The sequence below is a fragment of the Bombina bombina genome, chromosome 2 (assembly GCF_027579735.1).
Source record: "Bombina bombina isolate aBomBom1 chromosome 2, aBomBom1.pri, whole genome shotgun sequence".
Lineage (NCBI taxonomy): Eukaryota > Metazoa > Chordata > Amphibia > Anura > Bombinatoridae > Bombina > Bombina bombina.
In genome coordinates, this window is record NC_069500.1 from 28,299,503 (window position 1) to 28,321,334 (window position 21,832).

Genomic DNA, 21,832 nt, shown 5'->3' on the forward strand with positions numbered 1-21,832 from the left:
AGCTGCCGGTGTCAGAGGTGTGCACCCAGTGTGCTTTAGGGGTAGCTGCCGGTGTCAGGTGTGCACCCAGTGTGCTTTAGGGGTAGCTGCCGGTGTCAGAGGTGTGCACCCAGTGTGCTTTAGGGGTAGCTGCCGGAGTCAGGTGTGCACCCAGTGTGCTTTATGGGTAGCTGCTGGTGTCAGAGGTGTGCACCCAGTGTGCTTTATGGGTAGCTGCTGGTGTCAGAGGTGTGCACCCAGTGTGCTTTAGGGGTAGCTGCCGGTGTCAGAGGTGTGCACCCAGTGTGCTTTAGGGGTAGCTGCCGGTGTCAGAGGTGTGCACCCAGTGTGCTTTAGGGGTAGCTGCCGGTGTCAGAGGTGTGCACCCAGTGTGCTTTAGGGGTAGCTGCTGGTGTCAGAGGTGTGCACCCAGTGTGCTTTAGGGGTAGCTGCTGGTGTCAGAGGTGAGCACCCAGTGTGCTTTATGGGTAGCTGCCGGTGTCAGAGGTGTGCACCCAGTGTGCTTTAGGGGTAGCTGCTGGTGTCAGAGGTGTGCACCCAGTGTGCTTTAGGGGTAGCTGCTGGTGTCAGAGGTGTGCACCCAGTGTGCTTTAGGGGTAGCTGCTGGTGTCAGAGGTGTGCACCCAGTGTGCTTTAGGGGTAGCTGCTGGTGTCAGAGGTGTGCACCCAGTTTATGCTGAAGTGCTACCCTGATTATAGTAAGTGTGCCCTTTTTATTGTGCAAGTGCTGGCCACTACATAGGTTATGTGCCCAGTCTGTATATACAGTCCATTAACAGAAATAACTCACTTTGTGTTCATGGCACCACCTTGTCCTATAATAAATCTGATCCGTACATAAAAATGTTAAGCCGATAGATTAAATCTTTAATTTGCTTCAGCTTTGTTTTTTTATTAATTCATTTATAAAAATGTCACATCTAATAGTTCTGTCAATCTTTGTGTAGTATCTTGAGTTAAAGAACAATCTAAATCCACCATCTCTTGAACTATCATTATATCCAAACTGAGGGCTCGCTTCCATTGAGCCGTAAAAAATGAAGCTGTAAGCTACCGAATTGGCCGACAGCTAAAAGTATTTTAGGGCTCAATTTTAGTATCAGGTTTCCATGTAAATATTTTGAGCATTGCGTGCAGTCACTCTTTTTGTGTAGGTGCAAGTTAATGTCGTGTTAACGCTTCCATCCAATGTCAGATTTCTTGAAAATCAAGTTAGTTGCTATGGTAACCTGACCTTACACTATAAAATGTACGTTTAACGCCTGCGCTCATTACCTGTGATCACCTCTAAACAGAAACAAAAACAAAGATACTTTTTAACTATAAGTAAATACTATTTATTATTATAATTATATTGTATTATATGTATTGCTGCCCTAGGCATAGGACTAGTTTGAATTCTGTAGATATGTGCTTGCATATATATTTTTATATGTAAATACATACTGATATTTCCATAAGAACATAAGTGCAAACATTCCTATACATGGGACAACAATAAATATCACATAGTCTAATTTTTTCTACATTGAAAAAGGATTTAAAATTTCAATTCAAACTAGGTGGCCGATTTATGAAAGGGCGAGCGGACATGATACAATGTAGCGTATCATGTCCGCCGCACATCGATAAATGCCAACAGCATACGCTGTCTGCATTTATCATTGCACAAGCAGTTCTTGTGTACTGCTTGTGCAATGCTGCCCCCTGTAGATTCGCAGCCAATCGGCTGCTAGCAGGGGGGTGTCAATCAGCCCGATCGTATAGGATCGGGTGGATTGATGTCCGCAGCCTCAAAGCAGGCAGACAAGTTATGGAGCAGCGGCCTTTAGGCCCGCGAGCCTGAAGGCTTGTGCGGAAACAGGGGCATAATTCGGCCCCAGTGTATTAATGGGACACTGAACACACATTTTTTATTTTGTGATTCAGATAGAGAATGCGATTTTTTTAAGCAACATTCTAATTTACTCCTATTATCAATTTTTCTTTGTTCTCTTGCTATGTTTATTTGAAAAAGAAGGCATCTAGGCTATTTTTTTTGTTTAACACACTGGACAGCACTTGTTTATTGGTGGGTGAATTTATCCACCAATCAGCAAGAACAACCCAGGTTGTTCACCAAAAATGGTCCGGCATCTAAACTTGCATGCTCTATCTGAATCGTGAAAAATTTGGGTTCAGTGCCCCTTTAACGGTTTGTGCTTTCATTGATAACCTGGTATAAGTTATTGCTAAACGGCTTCTAATACTTTCTATGGGTCCGGCTGCCGATATTGAAGTATAACGCACAATCAGAAGCAGTCAATAAACTAAATTGCTTCCAACAGCATATTTATCGGTTTGCGACCTCATGCAAACCTAATTACGGCTCAATGGAAATGAGCCCTAGGTTTGGTAGAGATGTTATAATTAATTCCCAAATCTGGGGATATTCTTGAGATGTCTCTAAAGCCTAAATAAAGTAAACATCAGTAAAGTAATGAAAGAAGACTAGGAAATAAAAACTCATGCGTGTATGTATTGCATTCAACACCATAGGAACATTAAGGGGTTTTTGTCAAGTATAGGCTGAAGGTTGATATTAAAAAAAAAATTATAGACACAGTTTATTGATTTTTTTTATTGATTGACTGATTTTGTGAATCTCATTTGGTCATGAGGAAGGTATGTCCCTATCTTTTGATTGATTGTTGATTCATTTATTTATTTTGAGTTTTTATACAGTTGCACATGTGCTTATCTGCTGGATAATGTTTCTCTCGGGAGAGTTGTGGGCAAGAGGAAAAAAATGGACAGTTTGCACCAATTTTCACATGTAATAGACACTACAATAAATAATATGCACAGATACTGATCTAAAAATCCAGTATAAAACCTTTTAAAAACTTACTTAGAAGCTCCCAGTTTAGCCCTTTTGATTAGGTTGACTGGAACACCCATTGAAAGCAGACACTCCCCCCTCCCCACTTCCTCTGGATATGAAAAGACCCTTTACACAAACAGGAGCAAGCTGGAGAAGGTATATGTCAGTATACTCCTAAAACGTTGGGGCTTGGTTAGGAGTCTGAAAATCAGCACAATGTTATTTAAAAATAAGCAAAACTATAATTTTTTACAACAAAAAAACAAAAACCTGTATGGGCTATATAAATGGATCATCTACAAAACATTTATGCAAAAAAAAAATCTAAGGTATAATGTCCCTTTAAGAAAATAAATATTCAAACTATAAAATCTATGTAAACTATAAATGCAATGTTTAGTAACAATTTTATAATTGTAAAGCAAGTATCAAGCAAAGGAACACATTATCATTCATTAGCAATGTGTAGATTATCTTATCCTGTCCTGATGATGAGAGCTCTCAATTTAGTTTTTTTTTTGATAGGACAAACTGCCACAGTTTCCCTCTCTCTGTTTCATTTCTGTAAACTTGGAGGCATATTTATCAATGTGCGAGCGGACATGATATGAAGTAGCGTATCATGTCCGCTGCACATTAATAAATGCCGACAGCATTCACTGTCAGCATTTATCACCAGAACTGCTGGTGCAATGCCGCCCCCTGTAAAATAAAGTTTGTTTACCGATGGCAATATAACTTCATATATGGCGTCTTTAAAGTACTTACACCATAAAATGAAACTTCATGATCCAAATTATGTCTCCTATTCCGAAGTACAGCAAATAACTTCTGTGTCAAAAAAGGAGCTATTTAGTTATGTCTGGGTTTTAGCCACAAAGACCAACGTTAATCCTTCGGCGCCTTTTAACCGTACTGGTATGTATATAGTTCCCGGGATGCTCCTGACAATACGGGTACTTCGTGAAACTCTCCTGGCATACACTGGACTATCATGAATCAGAATCTGTGCCCGGGTATTTTACCCACTTGCATTTTGTCCTTTCATCTCAGAAAAGCAACCAGAATAGCCTGGATAATGAGTGTGACCATTCAGCTCCACTCATACCTGCTCAAACCCCTCCAGACATAGCCCACCCCTTGGCATCTGCAAAGCCAATATACCAGCAAGCTATGGCCTCTTCGGCTCTGGTCCCATTTTCCATTTAAATAATTTTGGGAGGTACTTGTGTTATTTATTGATTACACTTTAATATACAATGGTGTTCTATGTGTTGCCCCAGGAGTCCAACAAGTAAATAGGTGGAAAAGAATATTGACTGGGTTACCTAGTCAGTACCACCTGGGTCAAATTATCTGTATACAATTGTATTACCGGTTGCTGGCAGAATTCTGCATCTCTCTATGTGTGAAATCTCTTGTACTTGCAGTTTACTGTGTTTGTTTATTGTATTTTGCTCTTAGCCCACTGTAACATTATGTATATGAGTTTAACTCAGAACCAGACACAGTAAGACACAAAGGTTTCTCTTGTATCAGATAAATTATTCAGATCTAAACAAAAATAGTTTTATAAACATGTTGTATTCAATAACATCAACATTTCACATCTTTTTCAAGTTACCCGCTGAGATTCCACTTTTTTTTACAGTTAGGGTTCTGATTACATAGATTTGCCAGTTGGAATAGTATTGCATGATCTGTGGTTACAACTTCAAACCGCATTTATTATTGAGAAGTCTGTAAAAAATCAAAATAAAATAATAAAAATACAAATATATACGTATAGATATATATATACACACACAGGGCCAGATTACGAGTGGAGCGCAAACGTTTGCACGGGGACGATAAGGGATTTATCACAAGTGTTTGTGCACTTTAGGTTTTTTGCTCGTATTACAAGTTGAAAGTAAACAGGATCGCATGAGCACAATTCAAGTTAACGCTTGTTAGGTTAGCACAACCTAAGAGCTTTTGGTTTATTATTTTGCGAAACAAAAAAGTGTCACAAGACGCATCAAAAATACATTACAACATACAGTTATTTGAAAAATATATTGCACAAAAAAGTTTTTAGGGCTCAAATATATGAGTTCTCAGGTGTTAGAAAAAAAAGCTGCAAAGGTCTTTTACATATAGATACATACATATACATGTCAACATATGTCTATGTCTGTGTGTGTGTATATATATATATATATATATATATATGTGTGTGTATATATATATATATATGTTTGTGTGTGTGTGTGTATATATATTTATGTTCATATGTGTTTATATGTGTATATATATATATGTCTATGTGTGTGTGTATATATATATATATATATATATATATATATATATATATATTTATGTTCATATGTATTTATGTGTTTATATGTGTATATATGTCTATGTGTGTGTATATATATATATATATATATATATATATTTATGTTCATATGTATTTATGTGTTTATATGTGTATATATGTCTGTGTGTGTGTGTATATATATATATATATTTATGTTCATATGTACTTTTGTGTTTATATGTGTATATATGTCTATGTGTGTGTATATATATATATATATATATATATATATATATATATATTTTATGTTCATATGTACTTATGTGTTTATATGTGTATATATATGTCTATGTGTGTGTGTATATATATATATATTTATGTTCATATGTATTTATGTGTTTATATGTGTATATATATGTCTATGTGTGTGTATATATATATATATATATATATATATATTTATGTTCATATGTATTTATGTGTTTATATGTGTATATATGTCTATGTGTGTGTATGTATGTATATATATATATATTTATGTTCATGTGTATTTATGTGTTTATATGTGTATATATGTCTATGTGTGTGTATATATATTTATGTTCATATGTATTTATGTGTTTATATGTGTATATATATATGTCTGTGTGTGTGTATATATATATATTTATGTTCATATGCATTTATGTGTTTATATGTGTATATATATGTCTGTGTGTGTGTGTGTATATATTTATATATTTATGTTCATATGTATTTATGTGTTTATATGTGTATATATGTCTATGTGTGTGTATATATAAAGGTAAGAGAAGACAGCACTCGCTGGGCTTAAGGATAAGCAATAGAAGCTTTTATTTAAGTGACGTTTCGGGGACAGCTCCCCTTCATCAGACATCAGGAGCTGTCCCCGAAATGTCACGTAAATAAAAGCTTCTATTGCTTATCCTTAAGCCCAGCATTCAGCACCCTGGCAACTGGACACCTGTTTGTGCGAGTGCACCAGCCTCTGTGAATATATATATATGTGTGTGTGTGTTTGCATACATATATATATTTATATGTGTATTTTCAGACATATATACACATATTAACACATAAATACATATTGCGGATCATGTCCACTGCACATCGATAAATGCCGACAGCATTCGCTCTCAGCCTTTATCATTGCACCAGCAGTTCTTGTGAATTGCTGGTGCAATGCCACCCCCCTGCAGATTCGTTGCCAATTGGCCGCTAGCAGGGGGTGTCAATGAGCCGTATAATCGTATTTGATATCGGGTTGATTTCTAGCGATGTCTGTCCGCCGCCTCAGAGCAGGCGGACAGGTTATGGAGCAGTGTTTTTTAGACCGCTGCTTCATACCTTGTGTTTCCGGCGAGCCTGAATGCTCGCCAGAAACACGGGGCATCAAGCTCCATACAGAGCATGATAAATATGCCCCAAAGTTGGGACATTATGGAAAAAAAAAAAAAAAAAAAAGAATCATTTGAACATTCTATTCACCCCGTACTATGTTGAAAACACATTATTAACACCTTATTTAATTTTTTGAAAATATACACTCACTTCAAATGTGATTACTACAACACAATCCAAAAAAGTTGGGAGAGTCGACTGTTTACCACTGTGTAACATCACGTTTACTTGTAATAACACTTATTAAGCGTTTGGGCACTGAAGACGCCAGTTGGTTAAGTTTAGCAAGCGGAATTTTACCTCATTCATCCATTATGCATGTCTTCAGCTGCACAACTGTACGGGGCCTTCATTGCCTTATTTTGCAATTCATAATGCGCCGCAGATTCTCAATAGGCGGTCAGGATTGCAGGCAGGCCATGCTAGTACCCGTACTCTCTGCACCCATGCACTTATAATCATGGCAGAATGGGGTTTTGCGTTATCCTACTGGAAAAAGCAGGGACGTCCTTGGAAAAGACGACGTCTGGATGGCAGCATATGTTGCTTCAAAATATATACATATCTTTCTGCGTTACTGGTGCCCTCACAGATATTCAAGTTACCCGTGCCATGGGCACTGACACCCCCCCATACCATAACAGACACTGGCTTTTGGACTTAATGCTGATAACAGCTTGGTTGGTCCTTTTCCTCTTTGGACCAGAGAATATGACGGCTGTTTTTTAAAAAAACTACTTGAATTGTTGATTCGTCGGATCAGAAAACAATTTTGCTGTACTACTGTTCATCTCAGTCCAGAGAAGTCGGCTGCGCTTCTGGACATTGTTGATGTCTTCTGCTTTCCAGTGAGCTCCATTACTTGCCATAGGAGACATCTCACCACTCACTGGGCCCTAGCTGCTGCTGTTGTTATATTGTTTATAGCATTTGACTAGATTTACTTGGCATGTCAGCGCCCTGATATGCCAAATCTTACCCAGATGCTAAATCAATTGAAAGTGCTGCAGAAAATCTTTAAAAAGCTGTCTAGAAAGTATCACTTGATGATCTCTATGTAAAAAGAGCAAGACATTTTACCTCAACATTTCCTCAGCTCAGATAGGCCTAGATTTGGAGTTCGGCGGTAAAAGGGCTGTTAACGCTCCGCGGGCTTTTTTCTGGCCGCACCATAAATTTAACTCTGGTATCGAGAGTTAAAACAAATGCTGCGTTAGGCTCCAAAAAAGGAGCGTTGAGCATTTTTACCGCAAATGCAACTCTCGATACCAGAGTTGCTTACGGACGCGGCCGGCCTCAAAAACGTGCTCGTGCACGATTCTCACATAGGAAACAATGGGGCTGTTTGAGCTGAAAAAAAACCTAACACCTGCAAAAAAGCAGCGTTCAGCTCCTAACGCAGCCCCATTGTTTCCTATGGGGAAACACTTCCTACGTCTGCACCTAACACCCTAACATGTACCCCGAGTCTAAACACTCCTAGCCGTACACTAATTAACCCCTAATCTGCCGCCCCCGCTATCGCTGACCCCTGCATTACACTTTTAACCCCTAATCTGCCGCTCCGTAAACCGCCGCAACCTACGTTATCCCTATGTACCCCTAATCTGCTGCCCTAACATCGCCGACCCCTATATTATATTTATTAACCCCTAATCTGCCCCCCACAACGTCGCCGACACCTACCTACACTTATTAACCCCTAATCTGCCGAGCGGACCTGAGCGCTACTATAATAAAGTTATTAACCCCTAATCCGCCTCACTAACCCTATCATAAATAGTATTAACCCCTAATCTGCCCTCCCTAACATCGCCGACACCTAACTTCAATTATTAACCCCTAATCTGCCGACCGGAGCTCACCGCTATTCTAATAAATGTATTAACCCCTAAAGCTAAGTCTAACCCTAACACTAACACCCCCCTAAGTTAAATATAATTTACATCTAACGAAATAAATTAACTCTTATTAAATAAATTATTCCTATTTAAAGATACTTACCTGTAAAATAAATCCTAATATAGCTACAATATAAATAATAATTATATTGTAGCTATTTTAGGATTAATATTTATTTTACAGGCAACTTTGTATTTATATTAACTAGGTACAATAGCTATTAAATAGTTAAGAACTATTTAATAGCTACCTAGTTAAAATAATAACAAATTTACCTGTAAAATAAATCCTAACCTAAGTTATAATTAAACCTAACACTACCCTATCAATAAAATAATTAAATAAACCACCTACAATTACCTACAATTAACCTAACACTACACTATCAATAAATTAATTAAACACAATTCCTACCAATAAATACAATTAAATAAACTAGCTAAAGTACAAAAAATAAAAAAGAACTAAGTTACAGAAAATAAAAAAATATTTACAAACATAAGAAATATATTACAACAATTTTAAACTAATTACACCTACTCTAAGCCCCCTAATAAAATAACAAAGCCCCCCAAAATAAAAAATTCCCTACCCTATTCTAAATTAAAAAATTTACAAGCTCTTTTACCTTACCAGCCCTGAACAGGGCCCTTTGCGGGGCATGCCCCAAGAAGTTCAGCTCTTTTGCCTGTAAAAAAAAACATACAATACCCCCCCCCCAACATTACAACCCACCACCCACATACCCCTAATCTAACCCAAACCCCCCTTAAATAAACCTAACACTAAGCCCCTGAAGATCTTCCTACCTTGTCTTCACCATCCAGGTATCACCGATCCGTCCTGGCTCCAAGATCTTCATCCAACCCAAGCGGGGGCTAGACATCCACTGAAGAAGTCCAGAAGAGGGTCCAAAGTCTTCCTCCTATCCGGCAAGAAGAGGACATCCGGACCGGCAAACATCTTCATCCAAGCGGCATCTTCGATCTTCTTCCATCCGGTGCGGAGCGGGTCCATGTTGAAGCAGGCGACGCGGATCCATCCTCTTCTTCCGATGTCTCCCGACGAATGACGGTTCCTTTAAGGGACGTCATCCAAGATGGCGTCCCTCGAATTCCGATTGGCTGATAGGATTCTATCAGCCAATCGGAATTAAGGTAGGAATTTTCTGATTGGCTGATGGAATCAGCCAATCAGAATCAAGTTCAATCCGATTGGCTGATCCAATCAGCCAATCAGATTGAGCTCGCATTCTATTGGCTGTTCCGATCAGCCAATAGAATGCGAGCTCAATCTGATTGGCTGATTGGATCGGCCAATCGGATTGAACTAGATTCTGATTGGCTGATTCCATCAGCCAATCAGAAAATTCCTACCTTAATTCCGATTGGCTGATAGAATCCTATCAGCCAATCGGAATTCGAGGGACGCCATCTTGGATGACGTCCCTTAAAGGAACCGTCATTCGTCGGGAGACATCGGAAGAAGAGGATGGATCCGCGTCGCCTGCTTCAACATGGACCCGCTCCGCACCGGATGGAAGAAGATCGAAGATGCCGCTTGGATGAAGATGTTTGCCGGTCCGGATGTCCTCTTCTTGCCGGATAGGAGGAAGACTTTGGACCCTCTTCTGGACTTCTTCAGTGGATGTCTAGCCCCCGCTTGGGTTGGATGAAGATCTTGGAGCCAGGACGGATCGGTGATACCTGGATGGTGAAGACAAGGTAGGAAGATCTTCAGGGGCTTAGTGTTAGGTTTATTTCAGGGGGGTTTGGGTTAGCTTCGGGGTATGTGGGTGGTGGGTTGTAATGTTGGGGGGGGGGTATTGTATGTTTTTTTTTACAGGCAAAAGAGCTGAACTTCTTGGGGCATGCCCCACAAAGGGCCCTGTTCAGGGCTGGTAAGGTAAAAGAGCTTGTAAATTTTTTAATTTAGAATAGGGTAGGGAATTTTTTATTTTGGGGGGCTTTGTTATTTTATTAGGGGGCTTAGAGTAGGTGTAATTAGTTTAAAATTGTTGTAATATATTTCTTATGTTTGTAAATATTTTTTTATTTTCTGTAACTTAGTTCTTTTTTATTTTTTGTACTTTAGCTAGTTTATTTAATTGTATTTATTGGTAGGAATTGTGTTTAATTAATTTATTGATAGTGTAGTGTTAGGTTAATTGTAGGTAATTGTAGGTGGTTTATTTAATTATTTTATTGATAGGGTAGTGTTAGGTTTAATTATAACTTAGGTTAGGATTTATTTTACAGGTAAATTTGTTATTATTTTAACTAGGTAGCTATTAAATAGTTCTTAACTATTTAATAGCTATTGTACCTAGTTAATATAAATACAAAGTTGCCTGTAAAATAAATATTAATCCTAAAATAGCTACAATATAATTATTATTTATATTGTAGCTATATTAGGATTTATTTTACAGGTAAGTATTTATCTTTAAATAGGAATAATTTATTTAATAAGAGTTAATTTATTTCGTTAGATGTAAATTATATTTAACTTAGGGGGGTGTTAGTGTTAGGGTTAGACTTAGCTTTAGGGGTTAATACATTTATTAGAATAGCGGTGAGCTCCGATCGGAAGATTAGGGGTTAATAATTGAAGGTAGGTGTCGGCGATGTTAGGGAGGGCAGATTAGGGGTTAATACTATTTATGATAGGGTTAGTGAGGCGGATTAGGGGTTAATAACTTTATTATAGTAGCGCTCAGGTCCGCTCGGCAGATTAGGGGTTAATAAGTGTAGGTAGGTGTCGGCGACGTTGTGGGGGGCAGATTAGGGGTTAATAAATATAATATAGGGGTCGGCGGTGTTAGGGGCAGCAGATTAGGGGTACATAGGGATAACGTAGGTGGCGGCGCTTTGCGGTCGGAAGATTAGGGGTTAATTATTTTAAGTAGCTGGCGGCGATGTTGTGGGGGGCAGATTAGGGGTTAATAAATGTAATATAGGGGTCGGCGGGGTTAGGGGCAGCAGATTAGGGGTACATAAGTATAACGTAGGTGGCGGTCGGCAGATTAGGGGTTAAAATATTTAATTGAGTGTCGGCGATGTGGGGGGAGCTCGGTTTAGGGGTACATAGGTAGTTTATGGGTGTTAGTGTACTTTAGGGTACAGTAGTTAAGAGCTTTATAATCCGGCGTTAGCCAGAAAGCTCTTAACTCCTGCTTTTTTCAGGCGGCTGGAATCTTGTCGTTAGAGCTCTAACGCTCACTGCAGAAACGACTCTAAATACCGGCGTTAGAAAGATCCCATTGAAAAGATAGGCTACGCAAATGGCGTAGGGGGATCTGCGGTATGGAAAAGTCGCGGCTGCAAAGTGAGCGTTAGACCCTTTAATCACTGACTCCAAATACCAGCGGGCGGCCAAAACCAGCGTTAGGAGCCTCTAACGCTGGTTTTGACGGCTACTGCCGAACTCCAAATCTAGGCCTTAGTGTTTTTACTGTCATTTGAATGGTCAAAAAATAGGCCATTCATTGCTGCATTAATACTGTGATCTAGTGGGAGTTCCTCATAATCTTGCCAGATTTCATAGTAAACCTCCTTAGGCTGCGGATGGAAATAAAGTGACTGTGCTTCACATGCCAGATGTGTGTTCCCTTGCTGTAGTATGTGGTAAAGTGACTGTGCTTCACATGCCAGATGTGTGTTCCCTTGCTGTAGTATGTGGTAAAGTGACTGTGCTTCACATGCCAGATGTGCGTTCCCTTGCTGTAGTATGTGGTAAAGTGACTGTGCTTCACATGCCAGATGTGTGTTCCCTTGCTGTAGGATGTGGTAAAGTGACTGTGCTTCACATGCCAGATGTGTGTTCCCTTGCTGTAGTATGTGATAAAGTGACTGTGCTTCACATGCCAGATGTGTGTTCCCTTGCTGTAGTATGTGGCAAAGTGACTGTGCTTCACATGCCAGATGTGTGTTCCCTTGCTGTAGTATTTGGTAAAGTGACTGTGCTTCACATGCCAGATGTGTGTTCCCTTGCTGTAGGATGTGGTAAAGTGACTGTGCTTCACATGCCAGATGTGTGTTCCCTTGCTGTAGGATATGGTAAGGTGACTGTGCCTCACATGCCAGATGTGTTCCCTTGCTGTAGGATGTGGTAAAGTGACTGTGCTTCACATGCCAGATGTGTGTTCCCTTGCTGTAGGATGTGGTAAAGTGACTGTGCCTCACATGCCAGATGTGTGTTCCCTTGCTGTAGGATGTGGTAAAGTGACTGTGCTTCACATGTCAGATGTGTCTTCCCTTGCTGTAGGATGTGGTAAAGTGACTGTGCTTCACATGCCAGATGTGTGTTCCCTTGCTGTAGGATGTGGTAAAGTGACTGTGCTTCACATGCCAGATGTGTGTTCCCTTGCTGTAGGATGTGGTAAAGTGACTGTGCCTCACATGCCAGATGTGTGTTCCCTTGCTGTAGGATGTGGTAAAGTGACTGTGCTTCACATGTCAGATGTGTCTTCCCTTGCTGTAGGATGTGGTAAAGTGACTGTGCTTCACATGCCAGATGTGTGTTCCCTTGCTGTAGTATGTGGTAAAGTTACTGTGCTTCACATGCCAGATGTGTGTTCCCTTGCTGTAGCATGTGATAAAGTGACTGTGCTTCACATGCCAGATGTGTGTTCCCTTGCTGTAGCATGTGATAAAGTGACTGTGCTTCACATGCCAGATGTGTGTTCCCTTGCTGTAGGATGTGGTAAAGTGACTGTGCTTCACATGCCAGATGTGTGTTCCCTTGCTGTAGTATGTGATAAAGTGACTGTGCTTCACATGCCAGATGTGTGTTCCCTTGCTGTAGGATGTGGTAAAGTGACTGTGCTTCACATGCCAGATGTGTGTTCCCTTGCTGTAGGATGTGGTAAAGTGACTGTGCTTTACATGCCAGATGTGTGTTCCCTTGCTGTAGGATGTGGTAAAGTGACTGTGCTTCACATGCCAGATGTGTGTTCCCTTGCTGTAGCATGTGATAAAGTGACTGTGCTTCACATGCCAGATGTGTGTTCCCTTGCTGTAGGATGTGGTAAAGTGACTGTGCTTCACATGCCAGATGTGTGTTCCCTTGCTGTAGGATGTGGTAAAGTGACTGTGCTTTACATGCCAGATGTGTGTTCCCTTGCTGTAGGATGTGGTAAAGTGACTGTGCTTTACATGCCAGATGTGTGTTCCCTTGCTGTAGGATGTGGTAAAGTGACTGTGCTTCATATGCCAGATGTGTGTTCCCTTGCTGTAGTATGTGATAAAGTGACTGTGCTTCACATGCCAGATGTGTGTTCCCTTGCTGTAGGATGTGGTAAAGTGACTGTGCTTCACATGCCAGATGTGTGTTCCCTTGCTGTAGGATGTGGTAAAGTGACTGTGCTTCACATGCCAGATGTGTGTTCCCTTGCTGTAGGATGTGATAAAGTGACTGTGCTTTACATGCCAGATGTGTGTTCCCTTGCCGTAGTATGTGGTAAAGTGACTGTGCTTCACATGCCAGATGTGTGTTCCCTTGCCGTAGTATGTGGTAAAGTGACTGTGCTTCACATGCCAGATGTGTGTTCCCTTGCTGTAGTATGTGGTAAAGTGGCTGTGCTTCACATGCCAGATGTGTGTTCCCTTGCCGTAGTATGTGGTAAAGTGACTGTGCTTCACATGCCAGATGTGTGTTCCCTTGCTGTAGGATGTGGTAAAGTGACTGTGCTTTACATGCCAGATGTGTGTTCCCTTGCTGTAGGATGTGGTAAAGTGACTGTGCTTTACATGCCAGATGTGTGTTCCCTTGCTGTAGTATGTGGTAAAGTGACTATGCTTCACATGCCAGATGTGTGTTCCCTTGCTGTAGCATGTGATAAAGTGACTATGCTTCACATGCCAGATGTGTGTTCCCTTGCTGTAGCATGTGATAAAGTGACTGTGCTTTACATGCCAGATGTGTGTTCCCTTGCTGTAGGATGTGGTAAAGTGACTGTGCTTTACATGCCAGATGTGTGTTCCCTTGCTGTAGCATGTGATAAAGTGATTGTGCTTTACATGCCAGATGTGTGTTCCCTTGCTGTAGCATGTGATAAAGTGACTATGCTTCACATGCCAGATGTGTGTTCCCTTGCTGTAGGATGTGGTAAAGTGACTGTGCTTCACATGCCAGATGTGTGTTCCCTTGCTGTAGTATGTGATAAAGTGACTGTGCTTCACATGCCAGATGTGTGTTCCCTTGCTGTAGTATGTGGTAAAGTGACTGTGCTTTACATGCCAGATGTGTGTTCCCTTGCTGTAGTATGTGGTAAAGTGACTGTGCTTCACATGCCAGATGTGTGTTCCCTTGCTGTAGGATGTGGTAAAGTGACTGTGCTTTACATGCCAGATGTGTGTTCCCTTGCTGTAGGATGTGGTAAAGTGACTGTGCTTCACATGCCAGATGTGTGTTCCCTTGCTGTAGTATGTGGTAAAGTGACTGTGCTTTACATGCCAGATGTGTGTTCCCTTGCTGTAGGATGTGGTAAAGTGACTGTGCTTCACATGCCAGATGTGTGTTCCCTTGCTGTAGTATGTGGTAAAGTGACTGTGCTTTACATGCCAGATGTGTGTTCCCTTGCTGTAGGATGTGGTAAAGTGACTGTGCTTCACATGCCAGATGTGTGTTCCCTTGCTGTAGGATGTGGTAAAGTGACTGTGCTTCACATGCCAGATGTGTGTTCCCTTTCTGTAGGGTGTGGTAAAGTGACTGTGCTTCACATGCCAGATGTGTGTTCCCTTGCTGTAGTATGTGGTAAAGTGACTGTGCTTCACATGCCAGATGTGTGTTCCCTTGCTGTAGTATGTGGTAAAGTGACTGTGCTTCACATGCCAGATGTGTGTTCCCTTGCTGTAGTATGTGGTAAAGTGACTGTGCTTCACATGCCAGATGTGTGTTCCCTTGCTGTAGTATGTGGTAAAGTGACTGTGCTTCACATGCCAGATGTGTGTTCCCTTGCTGTAGGATGTGGCTGACGAGGAAATGTTAAGGTAAAATATATGTTTTACACAGAGATGTGTTAGTCAGTGAGATTTGTTAGTCAGCATTTTGCTCTTATGCTGTGCCAGTTTCAAGTGATTTAGCATTTTGCTATCCCTTTAAAGAGAATCACAATTATTTAAATTCAAAATGTAACTTTGAGGTTACAGTTTGTTTTTGCTTTGTTCTCTTGATGATCTTTGTTGAAGAGGTAGGCTTTGAAGTTTGCATGTAGAAGGAGCATTATATATATATATGGTGGTATAGGCATGATGGGTATGCTGAGCATGTTTGCTCGGTCACTATAGTGACACTTTTAATATATTATGGGCCAGATTACAAGTGAAGCGGTATTTACCGCCACCACTTGAGTGTTACCTCCGCTAGAAGTAAACGTTTTGCATACATTGGGTGGCACTCGTATTACAAGTTGAAAGTAAAAAGTTTTTTGCAATAACCTATTCCCCTATAGAAGCCAATGTATCAAAAAAGTGGAAAACCCTATTGCATCTTCTCAAGTGCGCTAACCCGACATGAAATATTAATGTTTCACATTCCAATGTTCTGCACATAGAAGAATATGTTCTATTTATCCATAAATACATATTTCTATATACCAGTATATTTAATGATTTTTTGGTAAAATATATATTTACACACACACATACAGATAGATAGATAGATAGATAGATAGATTTATATAGGAATATCTATTTAAAAATACATAGAACACATTCTTCTATGTGCAGAACATTGGAATGTGAAATATTTACATTAAATACACAGTATAACACTTTATGGGGTCAATTTATCAAACTCCGTATGGAGCTTGATGCCCCGTGTTTCTGGTGAACCTTCAGGCTCGCCGGACACAGAAGTTATAAAGCAGAGGTCTAAAGACCGCTGCTCCATAACTTGTCCGCCTGCTCTGAGGTCGCGGACAGAAATCAATCCGATCGAATACGATCAGGCTGATTGACACCCCCTGCTAGCGGCCGATTGGCTACGAATCTGCAGGGGGCAGTATTGCACCAGCAGTTCACAAGAACTGCTGGTGCAATACATTTATCGATGTGCAGCGGACATGATACGCTGCATCGTATCATGTCCGCTCACACATTAGTAAATTGACCCCTATGTGTTTATCTGTTTATAGTAAATACATATATACACATGCAAATGCCTAAATACATATGTACACACAAAGATACATATATACATCTTTAGACATGTATATGTATGTATCTCTATGTGTTTATCTGTTTATATGTGTATGTATGTCTGTAAATACATATATACACATGCAAATGCCTAAATACATATGTACACACAAAGATACATATATACATCTTTAGACATGTGTGTGTATATATATATATATATATATATATATATGTATCTCTATGTGTTTATCTGTTTATATGTGTATGTATGTCTGTAAATACATATATACACATGCAAATGCCTAAATACATATGTACACACAAAGATGGTGCTCTGACAAAATGCAGAAAGACTTTTGGCAGAAGGACATTTGGCAGACGGACATTTGGCCGACAGACATTTGGCTGACAGACAGAAAGCTAAAGAATGTTCCGATTTCGGCCGAGGGCAGATGCGTTACCAGAGTGCTCTGTTCTAATCACAGCCTCGGGCGCCGCAACTGCCTCTGGGAACCTTACCATGGGTCCTAGGCCGCACGTTTTGTAATTCTCTGTCTGGGAAACTATCTATCTATCAAATCTATCTATTTATCTATCAAATCTATCTATCTATCGTATCTATCAAATGTATCTATTGCATCTATTGATCTATCTATCTAATCTATGTATCTATCTATCTATCAAATCTATCTATCTTGTGCCGGACTGTTATCTGACAGCCACTTGTGTTTCGGCCAAATGTCCGTCGGCCAAATGTCCGTCGGCCAAGTGTCCTTCGGCCAAGTGTCCGTCGGCCAAAAGTCCGGCCACGCACAAAGATACATATATACATCTTTAGACATGTATATATATGTATCTCTATGTTAAAGCCCTTTGTCTGCCTTTTTTTTTCTAACACCTAAAACCTCATATCTTTGATCCCTTAACTTTGTGTGCAATATTTTTTATCAGACAGTGTCATTATGAGTGCAATTATACTTTGTATTGTATTTTTTATGTTTTGTGACACTTTTTTGTTTTGCGAAACAGCTAACCAGAGCTCTGCGCCCTATCTCAATGAGCGTTAACTTCAATTGTACTCAAGCAATTGAGTTTACTTTAAAATAGTAATACAAGCGAAAAACCAGACACGTGCAAACACCCCCAATAAACCAGATTTCGCTTGCGCATAACTGTTATCGCTCCACCGGTTACATCTAAAAAGTGTAGCTCAGAGAAGCCAGTGACTCACAAGAATATTGTAGTAAGTAGTAGTTTCCAATAAAACACTAATTTATGTTATATTCTTGTTATTTTGGAATCTAAAAACTGCATGCATGTGAGTAAATACGTTTAATAAAATCTATTTTTGTTATTCTTATGTTATGTTAGAAATATGCATTTGTTTCTATGTTTAATTCTGATTAATATTTGTCGTAAACAAAATAGTGATTCTTTTTTCATTACATATTTCCTTATCTCACTCTTAGGGGCCAAACTGTCAAGCTCCGAACGGAGCCCGTGTTTCTGGCGAGTCTTCAGACTACTGCTCCATAACCATGTCCACCTGCTCTGATGGAATCGCCGGAATTCAACCCAATTGAGTACAATCGGGTTGATTGATACCCCCTGCTGGCGGCCGATTGGCCGCGAGTCTGCAGGGGGCGGCATTGCACCAGCAGCTCACAAGAGCAGCTGGTGCAATGCTGAATACGGAGAGCGTATTGCTCTCCGCATTCAGCGATGTCTTGAGGACCGGATCAGGACAAATAGGCCCTAATATATGCTTTAGATTTTATACATAGGTATTAGAAATGTCAGAATTTTGTGCTGTTTTTAATTCCAAACTTGCTGACTCCTCAGTTTATTGTTAGGAGGGTGTAAGCTATTGCACAGAACATTTTACATTGCTAAGTACGTGCCTTAATCAGACCTCTTATTTACCTGTAATCCTTTGTTTCCATAGATTCCCACATCCAGTACGAGAGGATAGGTTCTGATGTAATCATACGTTGTGGGACAATGGATCGGGACGCAGTGGTAACATGGACTGTAAATGGAACAGACATGGACAGTTCATTTTTAAATGGATCCTCCCTGGTGTTGCGCAATGTGGATTTATCTCATAACGGCTTGTATTCATGCTTTGAAGGACCTTCTTGGCAACGCTGGCACCAGACAGCACTGAAAGTTGGACGTAAGTACGAGTAAATTCTCAGTGGTAGCATAGGGGAGCTTTGTGTATTATGCTAAATTATATCTGTATTTCTATCATTTAATATCATCTTGGCAATCAGAGAAAAATGTAGAAGGTCCTAAGTTTGGAGAACGTGATTGTGTCATTACAGAGAGAACAAGGGGATTTTTCTCCTCTTCTGTATGGTTGGTTATATATGTATTATTATATGTATTATTTAATTGTACTTGCTGCTGGCAGAAGAGGAAAATGCTCTAATGTGCTAAAACATTTTAATTTCACACTATAGGTTAAACACATCGTTGAAGTCCACTCCAGTGAGTGGCATATGATTGTAGCTACCAATAACTGGCTCAAGATGAGTTCAGGTGTGGAAGTTTATTGCTATAACTTGAATCTTTTGCTGGGGTAAAGAACCTAGAGATTGATAACAATCCTTTAGATTAGATTGTGATCAACCCAATAGTTAGGAGCCCACCAGGGTGAGAAATAGTCTACGGCATTAGAACATATAACTATTGCACCATCCTGTCTTGTTAATGTAGATGTAGCATAGCATTCATTTCAATTAGCGTAAAATGTAATATTGCAATAAAATATGTTATGTTGATGACAGAGGTTATAGTCTATTTATTGAACGTATAAAGTGCTAAATGTAAATCAACATCCGGACATATTGATGAGAGTGTGTATAATTAATATGGTTAATAACATATTTATAAAGTTTTTTTAAGGGAACAGTAAACACTCAATACATTTTATAAGCATAGTATTGAGGTTATTCTCTCTCTAGTCCTGGGTGCCGCCATATTGAAATTGGTCTTTCACTACATTCCAGTTTGCACATGTGCAGCAATTTTCCTTCAAATACCTTCAGTGTAACCTAGGTTCCATAATGGCACCTCCATGTTTAGAGATATATGCATGAAATAAAGTGTTTAGTGTCCCTTTAACTACCGAGATTTGTTCTGCATCTCAGTTTATTTAACACCATGGATTTCTCTACAAACGTACTGTTTAGCAAAACTAGTGTTATGTAAGTTGGAGAAGATTATGTATGTGAATTAGACCTGATTAAAGTAGAGCACTGGTGTGAAATGCGTTGTGTGATTGTCACTCGGTCACCATCTCCTATACGTCAAGCACCTTAATAACTCCCCTGATACCAGCTAGCGGATACACATCTGTCCCAAGCTGTAGAGGTTGCAAGTCTTTAACATTTACCCTGTATTTATGATTATATCACTGAGATATATTTAATCTGAAATTTAAACAAGCATAAAAAAATCTATTTTTATGTATTATGCTAAATAGTTTTCTGTTTCTTTTGAAATTTTATATGGCCACAAATTGTTAGCCATGAACCGCGCACAGGCATATGTCACTCATCTCACACGTCTGTCTGAATATTGAGGACTACGTGGAATAGAAGATTTAGGGATGACATAGATCATAATAGTAATACTTATAATATCATAGTATGTTGTATTTATTCTGCTAAATGTTGTAGTTTATTGCTTCCAAGTTAATGAACCATCTAATGTATGAGATAACAGTCACAGGTGAAGCATGGTTTTTGTCCGTTCTAGTTGAAAAATAACTCTTCTGGACATCCAGCCAAGGGCACATGGTATAATCTGATTTGGAAGGGACATGGAGGAAGTTAATCCTATCGTTTGTTAGACAGATTTAAAATGTTTGGGACTTAGAATGGAGGGAGCACATTTGTATGATACTGCAATAAAATAATTGAATAGGATAAAGCTGGAGTATAATGGATGACCAGTGCCTTTTTACATATATTGAGTATAATGATATTCTATTGCCTGCATCAGAGCTGTTGATTAAAACAAAAAAGACTGTTTTATAGCTCATTACTTTAAATGGGCCATGAAATGTGTTGCATCCATATGAATGTGCCGCTGATTTCACTGTGTGTTATGCTCCCTTGTAATAGAAAAAAGATAAATGCTTGAAGGGACACTCTTCCTAACATTAAGCACATATGATAGAAGTCAGTTTGCATTTATTGTCTAGAATACATCTTACTAGAGGGAATTATACTCTCATATGGATCGAACTGTATGTTCTATACAAAAATCTCCAGCACCATTCATGCAACAACAACCTGTGCTCATGCAGGACTTGAGGGCATATTCTATGACACTTGCTATGGTTTTCTTCTTTAGCAATTCATTCCTACGTCTTTGATTATTTGGGGCATATGTATCAAGGTCTGGCGGACCTGATCCGACACTGCGGATCAGGTCCGCCAGACCTCGCTGAATACGACGAGCAATACGCTCGCCGTATTCAGCATTGTGCCAGCAGCTCACAAGAGCTGCTGGTGCAACGCCGCCCCCTGCAGACTCGCGGCCAATGGGCCGCCAGCAGGGGGTGTCAATCAACCCGATCGTACTCGATCGGGTTGTATTGTGGCGATGTCTGTCCGCGCGGTCTTTGTGATAGCAGCTTCATAACTGCTGTTTCTGGCGAGTCTGCAGGCTCACCAGAAACACGGGGCATCAAGCTCCATTCGAAGCTTTATACATATGCCCCTTTATCTTCTATAACTATAAATGCATTTACTTCATTGGCTGAATGCATAACTTCATTTTTCTGGCTACTTGAAGAACCAAAGGCATCTACTTTGCACATTACACGTCATACACATTACACGTCATACATACAAATCAGAGAATTATGGAGCATAAACATTGCTGAAGAACAATTCATATATGTTTAGTTTCTGTATTACAAGTCTATGGTTAATATTTACCCTTCACAGGATAGTATGGTGTGAGCTTCGCTATTCATGTTGGATATTACAAGTGTGTCATTTCCTTCCGATAATAGATGTAGGGTTTTTGTTTACCTGTTTTGCTATACACCTGCCATGATTAGCAAGATATGACATTTAATACCTCATTGTCATAAGCATAGAAAGGGAATGCAGTATTTTACGCAAACGCTTAATCCACAGCTAATATGAGCACAATGTTCACATTGACAGCATAGGGTAT

At 39.8% G+C, this 21,832-nt stretch overlaps 1 protein-coding gene across 3 annotated transcripts in view; it reads left to right on the forward strand.

Moving 5' to 3' along the window:
- Positions 1-21,832, forward strand: part of CNTFR (ciliary neurotrophic factor receptor) — a 1,195,985-nt gene that overhangs the window by 774,874 nt on the left and 399,279 nt on the right. For all 3 annotated transcript variants that reach the window (XM_053700981.1, XM_053700983.1, XM_053700982.1), the window contains exon 6: positions 18,579-18,809. In XM_053700981.1, the coding sequence (XP_053556956.1) occupies positions 18,579-18,809 (231 nt within the window). The remainder of the gene's footprint in view (positions 1-18,578; positions 18,810-21,832) is intronic.